The 19,533-nt window shown below is 55.9% G+C and overlaps 4 protein-coding genes across 4 annotated transcripts; all 4 read left to right on the plus strand.

Moving 5' to 3' along the window:
• Positions 1 to 240: 240 nt before the first annotated feature.
• UV8b_02311 (uncharacterized protein) lies at positions 241 to 2,755 on the plus strand (the record flags this gene model as incomplete). Its single annotated transcript, XM_043139809.1, has 7 exons — positions 241 to 250; positions 399 to 533; positions 651 to 1,164; positions 1,268 to 1,533; positions 1,595 to 1,710; positions 1,796 to 2,207; positions 2,301 to 2,755. The coding sequence occupies 7 exons, from the start codon at positions 241 to 243 to the stop codon at positions 2,753 to 2,755; spliced, it is 1,908 nt and encodes a 635-aa protein (XP_042995743.1).
• Positions 2,756 to 5,306: 2,551 nt separating this feature from the next.
• UV8b_02312 (uncharacterized protein) lies at positions 5,307 to 7,100 on the plus strand (the record flags this gene model as incomplete). The annotated part of the gene is made up of 4 exons (XM_043139810.1): positions 5,307 to 5,529; positions 6,130 to 6,214; positions 6,316 to 6,483; positions 6,857 to 7,100. 4 exons carry the CDS (start codon positions 5,307 to 5,309, stop codon positions 7,098 to 7,100), a joined length of 720 nt encoding a protein of 239 aa, XP_042995744.1.
• A 3,139-nt stretch (positions 7,101 to 10,239) lies between these two features.
• On the plus strand, positions 10,240 to 10,506 carry UV8b_02313 (uncharacterized protein; the record flags this gene model as incomplete). The annotated part of the gene is made up of 1 exon (XM_043139811.1): positions 10,240 to 10,506. One exon carries the CDS (start codon positions 10,240 to 10,242, stop codon positions 10,504 to 10,506), a length of 267 nt encoding a protein of 88 aa, XP_042995745.1.
• A 905-nt stretch (positions 10,507 to 11,411) lies between these two features.
• On the plus strand, positions 11,412 to 19,315 carry UV8b_02314 (uncharacterized protein; the record flags this gene model as incomplete). The annotated part of the gene is made up of 12 exons (XM_043139812.1): positions 11,412 to 11,870; positions 12,529 to 12,694; positions 12,768 to 13,572; positions 13,639 to 14,022; positions 14,076 to 14,628; positions 14,709 to 14,831; positions 14,911 to 15,065; positions 15,851 to 16,229; positions 16,308 to 17,005; positions 17,122 to 17,535; positions 17,624 to 17,849; positions 17,951 to 19,315. The coding sequence occupies 12 exons, from the start codon at positions 11,412 to 11,414 to the stop codon at positions 19,313 to 19,315; spliced, it is 5,727 nt and encodes a 1,908-aa protein (XP_042995746.1).
• Between the last annotated feature and the right edge of the window lie 218 nt (positions 19,316 to 19,533).

Here is a 19,533-nt window from a genome sequence, read left to right on the forward strand (position 1 = left end):
GACCGTTGCGACGTGCATGCATCACTCTTTTCTTCATCTTTTCTTTTCGCAGGGGTTGTGGTTTAAAACTTGGTCCTGTTCCATCCTTTGACCGACTGCGCCTCGCCTCCTCTCGTGCTTCAACAGTGCCCAGCACACCATCCGCTTGGTGCACCCTTCACCATGTCAGGCTCAATTTAAAGATTGAAGCACGCCGCCCAAAGCTCATTGTCGGTCGCATTGTGCAGCCGAGCCTGGAAAATGCCGCTAAGTACGTACTCGGTATCGGTCTGGTACACTTCCACACCGTGGTGGCATACGAGTCGGTCCCTCATGTGACGGCCCGACAAATCATCCAGACCGAACTGCCCACTGCGCTCTCATTACTGACTACCTATCCCATGCTTCTCTTCGTAAAGCTTCAGGCGGATTGTCCGCTGCCGTTGGGGGCATTGCCGCCGCCGCTGCGTACATAGATGCCAAACTCCATCTTCGCAAGGACCTTGGCTTTCTGTCCCGCATGAAGCAGGGGGAGCGGAATTACGCCAACGCAGGTAGGTCCCGTCCCCTCGTCTCTCTCGGCAGCTTGCTCGACAGCTTGCTCGACAGCTTGCTCGACAGCTTGCTCGGCAGCCTGCTCGACAGCCAGCTAATGCTCCCGGAATCGACAGTCAAGGCCAAGAGGGGGTCGGGATACTTTTTATTCGAATCTGCCGTCCAACGGCACCCCGACGAGCAATGTGTCTGGTCCCGCCAAGGAGTATACACCTGGTTGGAAGCATACGAGCGTGTCTCCCAATACGGTCATTACTTCCAGGAGCTCGGAGTTCAGCCTCAGCAGTACGTGGGCGTGTACCTGTACAACAGTCCTGATTTTCTGTTTGTGTGGTTGGCGTTGCTGTCAATCGGAGCTGCCCCAGCACTCATCAACTACAACCTTGCCTCTGGGGCCTTGATGCATTGCGTGAAGCTGTCGCGCACCAAGTTTCTCCTTTACGACTCTGCGCCGGATTGCGCCTCGAGAATTCAGGCATCGGATACAGAGCTTCGCGGCCTGGGCGTGGAGCCCATCATTTTGAATGATGTTTTTAGGAACGGGCTTGCCAAATATCCCCGGAATCGACCTAGCACCACTTGCTTCGATGATCCCAAGCTGGCTCTGCCGCTAGCGCTCATGTATACGAGGTAAGACTCCTTGGCCTCAAACCTGCACTCCGGGCGAAAAGAAAGAAAAAAAGAAAAATAAAGGGGAGAAGATGAAGCAGTTTGGCTCATTGCAGCAAATTAGTGGCACGACTGGCCTTCCCAAAGCTTCAGTGATGAGCCTTGTTAAAAACTATATTTCCTCTTCCATCACGACAAAACCCTTGGGGCAGAAATCCGGGCCAGGACGCGATAGGACGTATTATTGTATCCCGTTGTATCATGGCACCGGTGGACTGGCCGCCATGAACGATATTATGAGCGGGCTACCAGTTGCGTTGGCACCCAAGTTTTCGCTTTCTAGATTTTGGGAAGACTGCATTGACAGCAAAGCTACTATATTTGTATACGGTACGTCATGTCGTGGTTTGCCGCATTCTCAAAACGTTGTAGTAACCACGCATGCATTCAGTCGGTGAGCTCGTCAGATATTTACTGTCAGCTCCACCGTCGTCAAACGACAAGAAGCACCAGATCAGGCTGGTCTGGGGAAATGGACTCAGCCCTGAACTTTGGTCCAACTTCCAGGTATGGCCTTGATTCCTAATGAAGCATGATGATGTCTCACATTCTGACGCACGCCGCCTTTCTTTTTGGCACAATAAAACCACAGGAGCGCTTTGGAGTGTCCGAGATTGGCGAGTTTTACTCCAGCACAGAAGGCGTCGTATTCCTTGTTAACCACTACAGAAGCGGTTATGGTTTAGGAGCAGTAGGTCATCATGGCTGGCTGCTTCGGCGTTGGTACCATAACATGCTTGTGCCTGTAAAGATTGACCCCGAAACTGGAGATGTATGGAGATCGCCAGAGACTGGACTGGCCCAGCGCTTACCATATGAAGAGGGCGGGGAGCTTCTCGTCAAATTGCTCTCCAGGGAAGCATGGGCTGGATACTACGAGGCCGACGAGGCAACGAAGAAGAAATTAATGTTTGATGTATTCGAGCCGGGTGATGTTTACTTTCGAACTGGCGATGCTCTTCGTCGAGATAACAATGGCCACTGGTACTTTCTGGACCGGCTAGGTAGGTCCAATCCAAATTTGACGGATTTTCCTCGTCATCGGAGATGGAGAAGTGACTGATAATATGGGGTGTGACAAACAAAAACCAAAACAGGCGACACGTATCGCTGGAAAGGGGAAAACGTTTCAACGACAGAGGTTACACAAGTGCTCGGCACGCATGGGCAAATTGCCGAAGCAAACGTTTACGGCGTCAAAGTTCCCTCCCACGATGGTCGTGCCGGCTGTGCAGCCGTCACGTTCAAGACAGGGGACGCGGACACATTTGACTGGGCCGGTGTTGCCGGTCTGCTTCGCCGGGAGTTACCCTCTTATGCTGTGCCCATCTTCATCCGGGTGCGCCAGGGCGTAGGCAGCATGAGCACGGATAATTACAAACACAACAAGGTACATTTGCGGGATGAAGGGGTCGACCACGAGGCTCTGGGAAGCAAGGTTCCGGATGGCAAAGGGGACAGACTTTTCTGGTTACCGGCAGGGTCGGCCGGATATGTTCCGTTTACACGGGGTGACTGGGATAAATTGACGCAACTGCGGGCTCGAATCTGAAGCTAGAAGTCTAGGCGTCAAAAGGGGGGGTCAGAGGGGGTGGGGGAGAAGTACTGGTTGGACCACTGTCAGCGATGTTGCTGTTGAAGGCGGTGTTGACGATGCCACAGCTGTTGATAATACCGTTCATAATGTTGCGTTGCTTTTGCTCTTTGATTGTGTTTGTTCACGCATCTACCTTTTTTTTCAGCAGCTATTCTCGCAACCCCAGATGCAATGTGTCTCCCGATTCTTTCTTAACCTCGTTTCCACTAGGCAAAGAGGCAAAGAGACGGGGTTAACTGCCAGTGGATTAGCATGAACAAGGGCAATGTGCCCAGGAAGGCATCGATCGGTAAGAGTCTTATCCTTAATTAGCTCGAATTTCAAAGACGAAAAAAAAAAAAGCCTCTCTCTGACAAATGTACATTAATGTAATTGATATTATTAGAGGCAGTCGGCCCCGAACCATGTCCCAGATCAAGACTGGGCTAGTTCTCAACACCCAAAATAGCATTGGCTGCGCTATTGTTGCGGAGCAGTCCGACGCCGCAAAAGCTCGGTCAGGCCGGCGAACCCAGCCTTTCGGCCGTGGACTAGTCGCTAATGGGATTGACTGGCTGCAACGCCGCTGAAAGTCTCATTGTCTGTATCGGGGGTTATTTATGGGCCAGCATCAGCATCTCGGCGTGTGGGTGAACGGACTCGTCATTGGCGAATCTTGTTTGATTCTTTCTCCCGTCCTCCACGAGCACCGCCTTCAACAGGTCCGCAACAAGGAAGAAATTCGGCTCCAGAATATGGAATCTATCGGGCAAGAACGTAGCAAAGCAAGGGTTGATGGACAGCAGCAAAATGATGCTCGAAGGCGAAGAGTTTCCCGGCCTGCCTCCCACCGTGCGCTTGACGCCGCGTCTTTCCCAGCCCCCGACATGACACAAGACTCGGAGGCTGAGCGTCCCCGGCCGGGACCTCGGAGTGCTCTTGCCGCCGACTCCTGGCAAAGCTCTGGCTAGCTCTGTCCCAGTGTACAGAGCAAGACCCCGCAGCACCAAGAGAGAGAGACGGATGAGTGATTCATGAGCAAATGAGCTTCCTTTTCTTCTCACGCTTGTAGCAGGGATTTCCGTCCTTGCGACACTGAAGAGAAGAACAAGAACAAGTAGAGAAATTAGTCCATAGCAACCAGGGAGGTTCTTGCCCATAGCGCACTTACTCTTGAAGAGGTGCACCTCGCCCGCTCAATTATTGCTGCGTACTTGGTGGCCGCGCGGCGCAGCCCATGAAGAGATGTGTATTCTCTCTTCATGTAGGGATAGAAGCACGAGTTTTGCTTCGTCTCGCACATCTACAATTAAGAAATCTAAGCAGGGCGTTTCTCCTGCTCAGGGTAGGGTATTGCTTACGCCGACGAACGGACCCTCTCCTGTGACGGGAGGCTTGTGTCTGCTCCCTGCCCAGTACCAAGGGCCGGAAGGGCCCGTTTCTTCGTGTTCCATCGCCTCCGCGATTTCCGACAGGCTTGGCATCCGCTGTGGTCTCTTGAAGGGTCGTCCTGGCGCGTAGACAGAAGACGTGAGATGTGAGACGACCTTTGGGTGATTGGTGGAGATGCCGCATGTCGCGTACCCTCCGAACCACATGCACCCTCGCTTGTTTGCATTCTCGGGGCACTGTGAAGATGACCCGGTTATCAGGGTGCTTTCTTGGGGGTTGGAAGGTGGGGGGGGGGGGGGGGGGGGGGGGAATCTCGCGTCGGACGCACTTCGTCACTGCAGCGGATTATCTTGTCCTTCTCCTCGCCCATTACAATCTTCCCGCCCCCGCGTCTGTTATAGATTGACAGGTCCCGAACGTGACAGGTGTGGCGAGAGCCATTAGTATGGCACAACTTGTGGAGCGGATTAGCTGAGGAGGCGAGGGCGGAGAGGGGCGCTGATGGGCTTCTTCTTACTCCAAAAACAGCGGTTGGGTCAAGAGAGTCCTCATCCTCAGAGTCAGCGTAAGAGATGCCGAGGAGCGCGAGGAAAAAAAGCGCCGTCTTCATGGTCGAGGGGGTGGGGGCGGGCTCGTGGCAGATGCTGGGAACGCTTGCTTGGAACGCTGGGCGGCAATCCGATGCTGGCGGTATGATATATGCGTATACCTGCGGGCAAGGGTTGATATGGCCGTGTATCAAGGACACGGTGGCCGGGCCTGGGCTTGATGATGTGTTGCTTCGTTCGGCGGCAAGGCAACAGCTGTTTGTATATTTAGCTCTTCCCGAGGATGTGAGTCATTGGCATGTTCCGTGCTTTGATTCCACAACCGCGGCGGCAGGCCACGGGCCACGGGCCACGAGTTCGGCGGTAATGAACAAGTCCCTGGGTAAGTGAAAGGTGGGTTCCAGCCGCCGCCTGACGTGATGGGAGCAGGTGCAGCTCAGACGTTGTGGCCCACTCGTTGGTGTCTTGCTTTAAATATAGACGACGCAGGCTATTTCCCAAAAGCAGAGACAGAATTAGCAGCCGATGGCTGGAGAGTTTTTGCCTACTCCAAGTAGCCACCGGGAAGAATCTCGTCTCTGGCTACCATGTCGAGCGGCCTGTCTTGCCATCAGCGGCCGATGAGCCTGCGGGCCGCCCTGGCCACCGCCGGGATGCATAAAATGGTGGACGCATTTCGAGACGGCTGGGGAGACGAGGTGAGTCTTGTTGTCGAGACTCGAGACGCCGAACTCCGAGCGAGCGAGACCCTGAAAAGTTTGGCAGGCAAGGTCGACTTCAGACTGTTTGTGCCTGACGGCTATTTTCAGCGTTCCGGATAGGCGAGCCGGGGTGTGGGGCCTGGGCCCTCGGGGCGGGGCGCACAAGGTGATCAATACCTAGGGACTTGGTATTCCGCACCTGGCTACCCAAGAAGTATATGCTGAATCGCTGGCCAGCATGAATTGCATGGGTGAAGCTGCGGTTTCCTTGGATACTGGGGCCGGGACCCAGGCAAACTGTGGCACGGCAGCGTCCCTGCCAGGCCAACCCCGAGGCCCATTCCAGCATACGGAGTACCCCCTCACCCAACGAGTTGCAACCCACTGCCCCACCCCAGGCTCCACCGGCCGAGACCGGCCGAGTGATGGCGCGCACTGCCAACTGCCGACCGCTAACCGCCGACCGCCAACCGCCAATGATGGCGGCATTCTATTAATGAGTCAAGTCTTTTTGTGTTTTCTATTCCTAGACATGGCGAGGCCGTATTCCTCCTTTTACCGCCGCCATATTCCCCAGCTGCGTTGCGCCTCCAACTCGACGCAGGATCAGAACCTCCTTCGTCTTGTCCGTCATGGGCTCCAGCCCCTCGGGGCAGGGCATTTTCTTGGACGAAGAAAATGCAGACGGCCTGATTATTTGATTTTGCAGAGGGAAATGCCGACAAGGCAGTCGACTGGCCGGCAAAGAGGAAGTGGCTGATTGTCCTGGCTCTGGCGGCTATGACTTTTATCCTGTACGTCTCCGTCGCCGATGCTTGATTTCTTTATTGGTTTTTTTTTTTTATCTTTGTCTCTCCCCTTTTGACAAGGGATATTCACTGGCGTTTTCTTGTAGCGCCCTCGGCTCGTCCGTCGCGGCCCCGGGCGTCAACGAGGCCATGAAGGAATTCCACACCACGTCGTCTGTGCTCGGCTCCATGGTTATTTACGTCTACAACATCGGGCTGGAGATCGGGCCGCTCATCTTGGCCGCAATGTCTATCCTACGGTCCCTCTTTAGAGCGTTCGTTTCTCTGGCTGGAGCGCCGCTTTACGAAACCCTGGGTCTTGGATGGGGAAAGTCCATACTTGGCTTCATTAGCCTTGCCTTGATGCCCGTTCCATTTCTGTTTATACGCTATGGAGAAGCGATTCGCGCGAGTTCCCGATTCCAACCCAGGTTATAATATATCATCTGAATTCTGGACTCGGTGCTTTTTTGAATCAGCGGCATATATTCTTTGCCCTTTGAATTCACGATATTCCTTTCAAACCTGATGAATTTCTTGTTCTGTCTTCGTGTCACAGCTTCAACAGGCCCATGTGCGCAAAAACTATTCTCCTCCTCATTCCACGGTTTTGCGCGCATTAAAAGCAAAGCTCGGCTGGGGCCGCAGAAAAAACACGCTCAACGTCCTTGCGCTGCCTATTTTCTGCTCCCTTCCCGGCGACTTGACGCAGCGCTTGGGCGCCCTGATCTGCCCATCGTTCACCAAGATGGCTACCGCTCCACAAAACACAACCATGGTGTCAGGCCTGAATGGCACATCTACACACTCGCCATCCACCTCGCACGGCAGGCTCACAAAGCCGTTCTCACAGGCCGTCTGGTGCACCAGCGTGATGGCGGACAAGTCTTAATGCGCCCCCATCCGGAGCGGCTCTTCCTCTGCACTCTATGGGGATCAACAACAACCTTTTCCCCAGCCACGAGTTCCAAGACACGTGGCAGGCCTACTTTGACAGCATGTACTCGACCGCGAAAGGAAGAAGATGCTCGTTTTGGTGAGGCATTCTCTGAAGGAGGTGATGTCTTTACCCGATGTGAGGTCTTGAGGGAGAACGTAGGGAAATTTTCTGCCATGCCGTGGTTTTTTCTCGTTGAATTTTTATTGCTATTAATTCAAAGATGATGGTGATGGTTATGATGATTGCGATGACGATGGATAAGTTGGCATGGAATATGGGTGTAGTTACTGGGAGAAGAGATGCAGTATCTCGATTTGCACGTCGGCACAATGCACACTTGGGCTTGCACCGCTGGTATGCCATGGGATACATACTGTAACAAACCAGGCGCAGCACACCATACAAGATGCCCACAACCCCCACAACAGCTATCCAAGCAGGAAATCAAACACATCAAAACAAAAACAAAAAAAAAAACCTCCAAGTCGCGCACATTCCATATTCCCATCGTGCACTGCAGCAATGCAAGCCAAGATCGGTGACGTCGGAAAAGTGGGGCCGGCGCTGGGCGGCCGAGACTGACGGGCGCGGGGTCGTCGGGAAAAGCCACTTGAGGTGGAAAATCGCCGGAATCGCCGGATGGGGAGGGGTTCCGCTGCACCCTGGAAGAGGGTGCTAGGGATCCTCGTTGTCGCTTATTGCACCTGCACCTTGTGACTTTGGGGGCGCGTCCTGCGCGTGGGGCACGGCGTGCAGCACCGGGGTTCAGGGGGAGGACGTGGTGAGGGCGCATGTTTCGGGCCTCGGCTGTTTTTGGGAGCGATGTGGATGCTTTGCGTTCCTGGGAGATGGGAGACTGGAGTAAGATTCAACGCTGCGTTGGGTCGGCAGACGGCTTGCTGGGCTAGCATCCCAAAGGCGGAAAATAGCTCAAGGGGTTATACGGACTCCGGGGTAGAACCAGGGTTTTTGAAAATAGTTCAAGGGACATACACTCGGCGGGAAAGGTATATATCAGCAGCATCATCCAATCAAGCTGTTTTGCAGCAGTGCATCTCCGGGCTCCAACCACGCGGCGGCCCCATCGTGTAAGCTAAGCCGGCTGTAATCAGAGAACGCCAGAGAACCAGCAGTAGGTAATTGATAATGCTCGTCCTTCACGTCTGCCCATTCTTTTTAAATCAGCCCAGCCAAGACGTTTTGCAAATATTTGCTCTGGCGGGCGTTTGTCGTTGTCTGGGGGAAAAGGGAAAATGAAATTGCTGTTGCGTACAAACACTTGCTACAACGGGGCACGGAACACGCCGGCCCTGTTTAAATGCAGTTTTACTTGCCGCCACCAACCAATGTTTTTCTTGCCGGGGGTGCGGAGGATTTGGACGAGAATCGTCGACGGCGGCGTGTGTTGCGGCTCTTGCGAGATTATCGGACTGCATAGACAAACAAGCAGAATTTCTTCTCAGCTGTGCCGAAAAGCATAAAACGACCGCTCCATCCGACATGGGCTGTAGGCGTGTGCTGACATTTGCTCGTCGCGTCGCGGCGATTGGTGCTGGGCCGCTGGTTGTTCTGTTCTCGTTGCCAATGGCCGATGCCCTGCAGAATGTGGTATGTCCTGTGGCCCAGGCTGGGGTCCACGGTCAGACTCGGTGAATAATCAATGTAGCCATGAAGGTCTTGCGGGGAAGAGCGTGTGCTTGAATGGGGGATTTATCGTTGCGCTGCCGTATGATTTGATGTTGCATTTGATGTTGATGGCGGGTTGCAAACATCCACTTTCACACTTTCACGATGTTGACAAAATCTAGCGAAAGCCACAGCCACAGCCACAGCTTAGACCCCGACGATCCGGGGCTCCAATGATGCACACGTGCTGGCGTGCACGTGATGATCCTCGACATCCAACGCCCCGTCGTGCTCGCGGGCTCTTAGACGACTCTATGACTCTTGCTTGCATGGTCATGGAGCCGCGAACTGATCAACTGATGAACAACGCAACCGTCGACGAACCGACCGGGACCATGGGTGGGCCAAGCCAGTCCAGCAGAAAGGAAGCTTTCTGCCTGGAGATGCCGCTCATCGTGAGGCAGAATCTGAATCGCCTGCCCCATGCAGCCATGCAACAAACATGCCATGCCGTCTTTCACCCCAGCTCGGGCCCGGCCTCCCTCCCCGCAAACCAAATTTATGCCAATAGGAATACGAAGTCGTTGCACTTTTTGCATTTCAAGGCGTGTTTCTGCAGCATAAGCGACCAAGGCCTGTCGCAGCCCCTTCTGACGCCCACTACCAAAAGCAATCGGCATAGCAAGCGAATCACAGCACTCGCCTACTTTTGATGCTACGAGTACTGGCTGATCTAACATCCCATATGGCTCAGTTACAGAAAAATATCCGTCTCGGATACATTTTTTGTCTCACGTCATTCTTGAGATGGTGTTGCAGCTTCGTTAAATCGGACCCTCCCAGTTGGGACACACATCTCGATAATGAAAATGAATTTTACATCAGGGAACGAAGCGTGAGACGTGAATAAGGGGATGCGTGACAATTTTCTCATCTTCTGCAAGGATATCTTGGCCAATAGGATTTGCTTAAGCCTCGGGCCATAATATACGTTGGCCAACTCCATCCATTTTAACCACCATGTGTCATTCAGCAGCGTGTCATCAAGTTGAAGAGACGAAGGATAACGCGTGTCTTGCAACTCATCGACTTTTCAGAGTCTCATGACTTTATTTTTCCAAAGGCATCCATAAATTTCATTCGCTAACTTAATCTACCATAGAGGAACCTGATTTCTCCGTCAGAGCTCTGCATTTCCATGGCGCGCGTGTCCAAAACGACAGCTTCGTCACAAACCACTAAATATGGAGATCAACGGCATTTTCTGCCAGCCCAACGGGAAAAGCGGTTCATCTGCTTCACATGGCACGCGTGCCTTCGGTAATGACACAAAATTCATAAACGGGCATAATGAGGCCAATGGCTCAATAATAACACATCGACGCTAGGCCCTAGAACCAGAGTGTTATATATCCAGTCTTGAATTCGATCAGTGGAAGAGGGATATGGAGAGCATCGCGGAAAGATGCGACCTGAGCGACTTGACTCGCGAGCCGGTAAAATACCAGCTGGCGTCCGGGGGGTAAGATGGAACGGCGCCAGCTACCAAATGCCGGACTATTCAGGTCGAGGGGAGCCTTGTCCAGGCGTTGAGAGCAGCGTGCTCCAAGACGCTGATGTCCGAAAAATCGCTGCTGTTGCTGGCGGTGCATCAGATGCTGAAAGGGTTCGGGAATGGATCCCACACAGCCGTAGCGACTTTCCAACCGGCCTGACAAGCACTCTGGCGTAAGCTCCTGGGCAATCTTCCCAACAATTGTGAGTCACAAGGACAGAACAGAGATGAAGAGTACATTACAGCAGCCATTTCGGAAATGAGACAGAGGCAAGACTCCAATTTTGATCACGGGCCTATATCCCGCATCCAACCAGAGGACCTGGCCCGATCCGAGCTCCTGGATCTAATCGTCGTCTTTGACGACATCAACGACGCACCACCTCCAAATTCCCCACTGGTTCTCGGCGCAACGCTCAAAGAATTGGCATGGATTCTCCGTATGTCATATGCTGACCAGCTCTTTGACACCGTGGTTGTGGACAGCTTCCTTGGCGCCGTGAGCAAGCTGCTCGCGGCTACTACTCAACCGACGCGGTTTCTGGGAGAAATTGAACTCGTTCCGGAAGAGCAATTATCCCAGATAGAAGCTTGGAATGACACTATTAGCGAGTACCCATCTCACAAGAGACTGCACCATCTCGTGGAAGAAGCGGCAGCACGTTGCAGAGATAAGCTGGCTCTGATCTGCGGCGACAGGCGCATCACGTATCGAGAGATGAATGCGGTTAGCACACCACCTCTTCTACAAGGGGATACAGCCCGAGCAACTGAAAGAGCTATTCTTGCACAAGAGCGCAATCACGGTTGAAACTATCATTGGCTTGTGGAAATCCAGTGCTGCCTACATACCCATTGACCCTGCTTATCCCTCCAGCGCATCCAGTTTATTCTCGACGATATCAAAACGAGCTTCGTCATTGCAAATCAAAGACATGTTGGCGAACTTGACACAGAGATCCTGCGAGATCGCAAGATCGACGTCATCCCCTTGGGGCCCCTCGTAGATCGGCTCATGGCAGATGATAACGGTGAAGCAGCTGAAAACCTTGACCTTGGCTTATCGAGCAAAACGCTAGCCTATGCGACGTACACTTCGGGCACAACTGGGTTCCCCAAATGCATTGAAGGAGCACACGAGCGTCTTCAACAGCATCACAGATCTTTCTACGCGATATGGCGTTGCCAGCAACGCCGATGAAGTAGTCCTTCTTCTGTCGGAATATGTTTTTGAACCGTTTGTGCGTCAAATTCTCATGGCCCTGACGACGGATAACACGCTTGCCATTATCAACGATCAAGACAAGTTTGACCCAGAGATACTCGTCGCTTTTATGCGCCAACACAGAGTTACCTATCTCAATGGGACGACTTCCGTCCTCCAAGAGTACGGTTTCCTCTCATATGCTGGCCTGAAACGCATCGTCTTAGTTGGAGAGAACTTGACCGAGTCTCGGTACGCTGCTTTGCGCCGTCGATTCAAAGGTCGTATCATAGACGAGTACGGATTCACAGAGTCGGCGTTTGTCACGGCCCTAAAGGTATTCGATCCTACATGCAAGAAAGGGATATGATTATTGGCCGATCCGTCCGCAATGCCAAGTGCTACGTTCTGGATGCAAAGCTGAGGCGTGCGCCGCTCGGCGTCGCCGGGGAGTTGCACGTTGGCGGCTTGGGAATCTCGAGGGGGTATCTGAATCGAGAGAAACTAACGAGGGACAATTTATACCGAATCCCTTTCAACGGCACAGGAGCGAGAGGACGGCATCAATGGCCGCTTGTATAAAACGGGCGACTTGGCTAGGTGGCTTCCCAGTGGAGAGCTAGAGTATTTAGGTCGGATCGACTTTCAAAGCAAACTCCGCGGCATCAGGATTGAACATGGGGAAATCGAGTCTACGCTAGCCACGGGTCCCAGGGTTCGAACTAGTATCGTCGTCTCGAGGAGGAAGTTATTAGCAGAAGCAGAAGAGACATTGCAGAATCACTTGGTGGGCTACTTTGTGTGTGATGAGAGGGAAGCGGCAGTGTCTGAAAATGATGCTTTATCGTTTCTGGAGAAGAAGCTCCCGCGATACATGAGACCGATGCGGTTAGTGCAAGTGCCAGCTATACCTGTCACGGTCAATGGCAAGGCGGATCATACGCGCTCCTCCCAATGTTCAACTTGTTGAGCCGACACCGCGCGGGTCGTCTCAGCATGGAGACGAGATTGAGGAGAGGCTGACCAAGGCATGGGGCGATGTTCTTGCCGTTGAGGCGAAGAACATCGGACCAGAGCACAACTTCTTCCGGTTGGGCGGCCACAGCATCACTTGCATTCAGCTGATTGTTCGGGTTCGCGAGTATCTGGGTGTTTCGATCGGTCTGGAAGAAGTGTTTGAAGCAAGGACGCTGCGAGCAATGGCCGACTTGATCAATCAAGCTGGGGATTCAAGGCCATGGCAAGAAGCCCGTCGTATTGTTGTCGAGTCGAGCACTCGCAAACGGCGCAACCGGACACACATATCTGGCAAACAGCTTGCAACAAGGGTTCGTCTATCACGCACTCAAGACGCCGCAAAAGGATGCCTACATCATGCAGTCCACGTTACACTACCCGGCACCTCTGCAGCACGACCATTACCGCGCTGCTTGGGAGTTGGCCCACATACAGCACCCTGCGCTGCGGCTGCGCTTCTCATCGGCATCCGAAGTGATGCAAGCCGTGGAAGAGAATGTGCCTCTGGGCTGGCGAGAGGTAGACGCCAGCGGCGTACGGACTGAAGGCGAACGGCAGCAGGTGCTCCATCGGATACAGCAGGACAACCACAGCGAGGGCTTCAACCTGGAATCGGCGTCACTGGCGCGGGTGTACTTGGTCAATGGCCCAGATACACTTTCGCCGTGCGTTTTTAGCTGCCATCACGCGATTCTGGATGGCTGGAGTCTTCCTCTGCTCTTTGACAACTTGCACGAGACATACCTGCGCTTGACAAGGGGGGAGAAGCCATCACCCCGCGAGGACGGCACCTACATGCTTGCTCAGAAATATCTTCAACGCCATCGCGATACTCACCTGGACTTTTGGGCCCAGCATATTGACCAGGTCCGGGAGCGATGCCATCCGAATGCCCTCCTGAACGACACGAGCCGCTACAAGGTGCCCCTGGCAGACTACGATCACGTCTTGGGGCAGGGTCAGCAAAGCATACGGCTGCCCCGAGATGCTGCCATGACCAAGTTAATGGACGTATGCTCGGGGTGGGCGTGACTCTACATTCCATCCTCCAACTGGTCTGGCATCTTTGTCCTCCACACTTACAGCAGAGGCAGCCACACCGTGACGGGGACCACCATTTCTGGCCGAAACCTGCCCATTGACGGCATTGAGAGATCAATTGGCTTGTTCATCAACACCTTGCCCCTTGTGCTGGACCACACCAGCTACGGGGACACGAGCGCCCTGGATGCCATTGCCAAGGTACAAAGGCAGGTGAACGCCATGAACGAGAGGGGAAGCAACGAGCTCGGCCGCTTGCGGCGGGACGACTTGAAGCACGGCCTTTTTGACACACTGTTTGTGCTGGAGAACTATCCAAACCTGGACTCGTCGAGGAGACAAGTGCATAAAGCACTGCTGCAGTACACCATCGAAGGGGGTACCGAGAAGCTCAGTGGCGGTCATCGTCCAAGGGCTGGGGCACGGCGGATGTGACTTTACCGTTTACTACGCTCGAGATCTGTTCGACCGTGACGTGATCCAGGTGTTGTTGCAAAAACGTACGCCACACCCTTTACAACGTGGCGGAGAAGCCCGATGCGCCCATACGGGACATCGAGTATCTGTCAGCCCGCCAGAGGGAGAAACTTGACAAATGGAACGTCACTGCGGATGAATACCCTAGCGTTACCATTCATTGCCTGTTCGAGGCGGAAGCGCAGCGCAAACCGGACAAGATAGCGGCCATTTACCAAGACACCAGGTTGAGCTATCGGGAGCTCAACTCCCGGGCCAATGCCCTGGCGTATTACCTGCTGGACCGTGCGGCCATTGAGCCTAATAAGCTGGTTGCGCTGGTAGTGGACAAGAGCGAGCACATGATTACTAAGTGGGCATTGGCAGGCATATGGGCGGAGCTGCTCGACATAGCCCGTCAACTCATCAGCATTTACAGTGACTTCTTCAGCCTGGGAGGCGACAGCCTGAGGAGCCCCAGGCTGTCCTTTGACGCCACCAAGGCCCTGGGCGTGCCAGTCAGTGTGAGCAGCCTCTTTCGCTACCCGACCATTGAGGCCTTTGCCCGGTGGTTGTGGCGGGTGCGTCGTCGGATGTCCAGCCCCTCGTCGCCGCGCAGTGCGGCAGTGGTCAGGACGAGGTTCCCGTCTCGCCTGCCCAGGAGAGACTGCTGTTTCTCCGTGAGTTTGACCGAGGCTCGAGCGCGTACAGCATTGCCATTCATATGGAGCTTGAGCGCCGCCAGGCTGAGACTGCGGCCCGTCTGACGTACTTTGAGAAGGCGGTGCGTGGAGTGCTCTCGAGACATGAGGGCTCTGAAGACATTGCTGGTCGTGTCTCACAAGGACTCTCGCCATTGCCAGAAAGTCCTGGACCCAGTGACGGCCGACAAGATGCTCACCGTCCAAGCCGTGTCTTGCAGCGATCTGTCTCAAGCGGAGCGGCAGATGGTTGCCGCGGCAGAGCACGTCTTTTGCCTCGACCAGGATCTTCCCTTCACTGTTAATATAAACTCGGGGTACCCAGTTGTACGTAGGGTCGCGCGCGTGGTATCATATACCGTGAGGTCACCAAGTAAAGGATTTGATTGCTTTACTAATGACTGACTATCTAAAAGGAAAGAAAGGAAGCAAAAGAGGGTAATTACACGATGTGGCCTTTTTGTGCGTGCTGTGGTCACGTGCATCGGCGCAGTCGGGCCGGGCTGCCCGCGTGCCCTACCGGGCTCAGGGGTAAAGGGGCAAAAGGGGCCACATCGTGTGTGCGGCAGTGTGCGCGGCACATCCGTCGCAATGTGCCCAATTGGGCACCTTGCGACAGCGATTCCGACATTCACAGTACACCTGTACAGGCTGGAAAGAATCGATGCTGATAAGCTATTCGTCAGCTTTGTTTTTCATCATTTAGCCTTTGACGCTTGGTCCTAGCATGATTTTCAAAGAGCTGACGGCCCATTACGACTTCCACATGGCAGGGGGAGAACCAGGCGTCAAACTGAAGCTGGTCGGCCTTTCCGCGCAGTACAAGTAATACGCCGTCGAGCAACGGCAAACCCTGCGGTCAAAACGGTACTCGGCCCTCACAGACTTTTGGTCCCGCAAACTGGCCTCGTTCGAGCCGGAAAACCTCGTCATAGACCGGCCTCGACCAGCCCGGCTTGACTACGTGGGCGACGACGTCCAGCTCGTCGTCGAGGGCGACACGGCGACGGCGCTCAAGGCTCTGGCAAGAAAAGAGGGCGCGAGCCTTTACGCGGTGATGCTCACCGCGTACTGCTTCCTCTTGGGATTCTACACCATGCAGGGCGACATTTTCGGTCGGCATCCCCGTCTCGCACAGATGCCGCGCCGAGTACGAGTCGGTCGTGGGCTTCTTTGTCAACCTCTTGCCGCTGCAGGTCGACGTCTCGGCCTCGACCATCCATGAGCTGATCTCGACTGCTCAAAAGGAACTCATTGATTGCCAGGTGCATATGGACATGCCTTTCCAGGACATGACGCGGCTGCTGCAGGAGCAGCACGACACTAGTCGACATCCGCTGGTACAGACCGTGTTCAACTGGGAGACGGGACCATCCGGCGCGATGCTGCAGCCGCATGTCGGTGGTGGGAAAGCCCTCCTCCGCGAGTACACGCCCTCTCGGCCGTTGCCTTCGTTAGCAAAGTTTGACTTGAACGTGTCCGTAAGGGAGACGTAGCATCAGCGGCTGCATATCAACTTCGACTACGCCACCAGCCTGTTTGGCAGGGCAACTATCCAGGGGTATGCCGAGACGTACCTGGCCGTTCTTGAAGACATGGCTAATGCTGACGCATCTGCATATTTGCCGAGCTTAGCTCTGCACGCTCCGGAATCCGATAAGCAAGAGACGTCCGGAGACGCTGCGCTAGCTGCGCTGTTTGAAGGACAGGCCGTGCTCAACACGCAGCAGGTGGCCATCGTCGACGGCAACTCGAGGCGCATCACGTTTGGCCACCTCGATGCCAGGGCGAACCGGTTGGCGCACTACAAACTGACTCTGGGCGCGAGCCCTGCTGGGCCTGGCTACGTCATCGCCCTCATGCTAGACAAGAGCATGGGGATGCTGGTTTGCGTCCTGGCTGTCTGGAAAGCTGGTGTGGCATACGTGCCCTTGGATCCCGACTATCCCGCCTTGAGAGTCGGACTGATACTCGACGACACGAGGGCAGCGCTGCTCATCACCACGAGCAAGTACTCCTCCCGCGTCGACTGCAAGTCTCCCATGGTCGACGACGCGGACGCAATCAGCAACCTCGAGCGGCAGCCTCGCGTCAACACGGGCCTCCCGGACTTGAGCCCCTCAGCGCTCGCCTACATAATCTTCACTTCGGGCACAACGGGGAGGCCCAAGGGCGTGATGGTCGAGCACCGAAGCGTGGTGAAGCCGCAAAAGGCCCTCGCGGGCGTTTCCGAGGCATGTGCTATGCTAACCCGCAGGTGAGATAAACAGGGTCATGATGGCGCCCGGCTGGCAGCAGAAATACCACAGTGGCGTGCAAGCCTCCCCGTCTCGCAAGCTAGTTGCCTTCATCTCCGCGATACTCTGGGACCAGCAACAGCTCCCAGGCCGTCCTGTTTCTCTCCAACTACGTCTTCGACTTTTCCGTGGATCAGATTGCGCTCTCCCTCCTTAGCGGCAACAAGCTGATCCTCCCGCTGGAGGAAGGCCTCACTCACCCGCGATTCTGCGAGCTAGGCAACGCGGAGAAGCTCTCGTACCTGAGCGGAACGCCCTCCGTACTGCAGCAGGTGCGGCTCTCGTGCCTGCGGCACCTAGAGATGCTTACCGTCGCCGGCGAGGAGTTTCACCCGTCCCAGTACGCCAGCATGCGGAGAGAGTTCGCGGGCCCGATCCACAACGTGTACGGCATCACCGAGACGACCGTGCACAACCTGGTGACGACGTTTCAAGGCCCGCAAGCGCCCTTCACGGGTGCCCTGCGTGACGAGCTGCCCGGGACAAAGGCGTACGTGCTCAACGACAGGCTGCAGCCCGTGCCGGGGGTGGAAGCAGGCCGCTGCCGTTGCGCGATACGCGACAGAGGGAGACGCCAGGTCTCACGCAGCGGCCGAGCTGGTCGGCTACTACAACCTCGAACCAGGCACCTGCAATCCCGCGCCCGAGGACGTCGCGCAAGCTCTGGCCTCGCGGGTCCCGTCGTTCATGGTCCCCGGCAGGCTCCGCCTCTTGCAGGGTGCTCAGCCCGTTACCGTGAACGGGAAGCTGGACCTGAAGAGGATGGCCGCAGCAGCGCAGCGCGACGAGCCCAAACGCGCACATGTTCCGCCGCGAAACGACCTCGAGGCCAAGCTCTGCCTCCTATGGGCCTCTCTTCTCGGCAGACCCGACATGGGAATCGAAGCCCCCTGCGAGCCGAGCAGGGACTCGTGCGCGGAACCGCCCCCTTGCTGCCGATTCAAGAGTGGTTCTTTTCCAAGAGGCTAGGGCGGCCCGGGTTCTGGAACCACTGCTTTGCGATGCGAACGCCGCAGCTAGACAGGGCGCGACTCCAGGAGGCAGTCGGCATGCTGCGGACGCGGTTCGCCAGGATGGGCGGAAGGCTGGTCCAGCAGTTTGACGCGGAGCAGCCAAGGTCCAAGCCGTCGACGCGGCAGACATGGCGCAAGCACACCGAGTGGCTGTTGAGTGCCAGCCATTCCCGCTTCGACACGGAACGGGGACCGCTGTTCGGCGTCGTCTACGTTTCCGGACGCGCCGACGGCGCAGCCTACGTCTGGTGCGCGTTCCACCACCTCATCGTCGACGCCGTCAGCTGGAGCGTCATCAAGTCGGATCTGCAGGCCCTCTACAGCGGGCGCGGCCTCGGAGCCAAGAGCAGCAGCGTGCAGCAGTGGGCGGGCGCCCTGTCAACCTACACGCCGACCTCGCGCGAAACGGAGTACTGGGATGAGGTGCGAGCCAGAGCGGCGCGAAGCACGAGGGGCTTGCCGGGGAGGAGCAGTCAGGCGCTTGTCACCAGACGCGAGGACGCCCTCCTGCCGAGCGACGAGACGGCGGCCCTGTTTCGGCACTGCTGCGCGAAGCTCGACGTTGGCGTGCGCCACGCGGTGTTCATGTCCGTGGGGCTATGCGCTCCAGGGACTCGCGGGCGATGGGGAGGCCTTGCCGTCGTGACGGTCGAGGGCCACGGCCGCGAGGACGCCGCCGTAGATGCGTCCCTGGACCTCGGCAGAACGGTGGGCTGGTTCACGAGCATCTACCCGTTTGAATCCCACCGGGTGGCGCACCCGGTGCAGGTGGTCCTCGAGGTCAAGAAGCGCTTGGGCGCGGTCCCGGCTCGCGGCGTAGGATACGGCCCCCGCTACGGCTATCTGGGGGATTCCCTCCCGCCCGTGACGGTCAACTACCTCGGCAGGAGGATGGATCAAACGCGCCGGCAGCCGGACGACTGGGCCCTGGCGGCAGATCAGGACGGCCTGCCCTACGGACTATGCGTCGGCCCCAAAGACAGAGACGGCAGCTCCTCCAGCCTGCTCGACGTGACCGTCTCATCCGCCCACGGGCGGCTGTCTCTCCAGGTGGCAAGCTACTGCGCCGCGGGCGGCGGCGCCGACGCGCCTCTGTTCCTCCTCCCGCCCGGCGAAGGCGGCGCTGAAAGCTACTTCCGCAACCTGGTCCAAGGATGCACGTCGCCCTCGGGGCGAGGGATTGAAAAGAAGACGCACGCGGCTGCGGAGACACGAAGCCAGAGACTTGCCAACTCAACGGCGGCTATTGCGGACTAGCAGCTCGGACCGACCACATGTCGAATCGCCCGCCGCGTCCATACTGTTGTCTAGCGCGTCTAGGTCTTGCACGGGAGCGGCCGAGTGCTGGGATCCCGCCGCATGGGGAAAGGCTAATTACATAGGTGACCTGGATCACACATGCATACGTTTGTCGGGTCTCGTTTTTTTTTTCCTTTTCGCGCGACCAGCCCAACGTAAACTAAGCTGCATTCCGA

Source organism: Ustilaginoidea virens, chromosome 2 (assembly GCF_000687475.1).
Source record: "Ustilaginoidea virens chromosome 2, complete sequence".
Lineage (NCBI taxonomy): Eukaryota > Fungi > Ascomycota > Sordariomycetes > Hypocreales > Clavicipitaceae > Ustilaginoidea > Ustilaginoidea virens.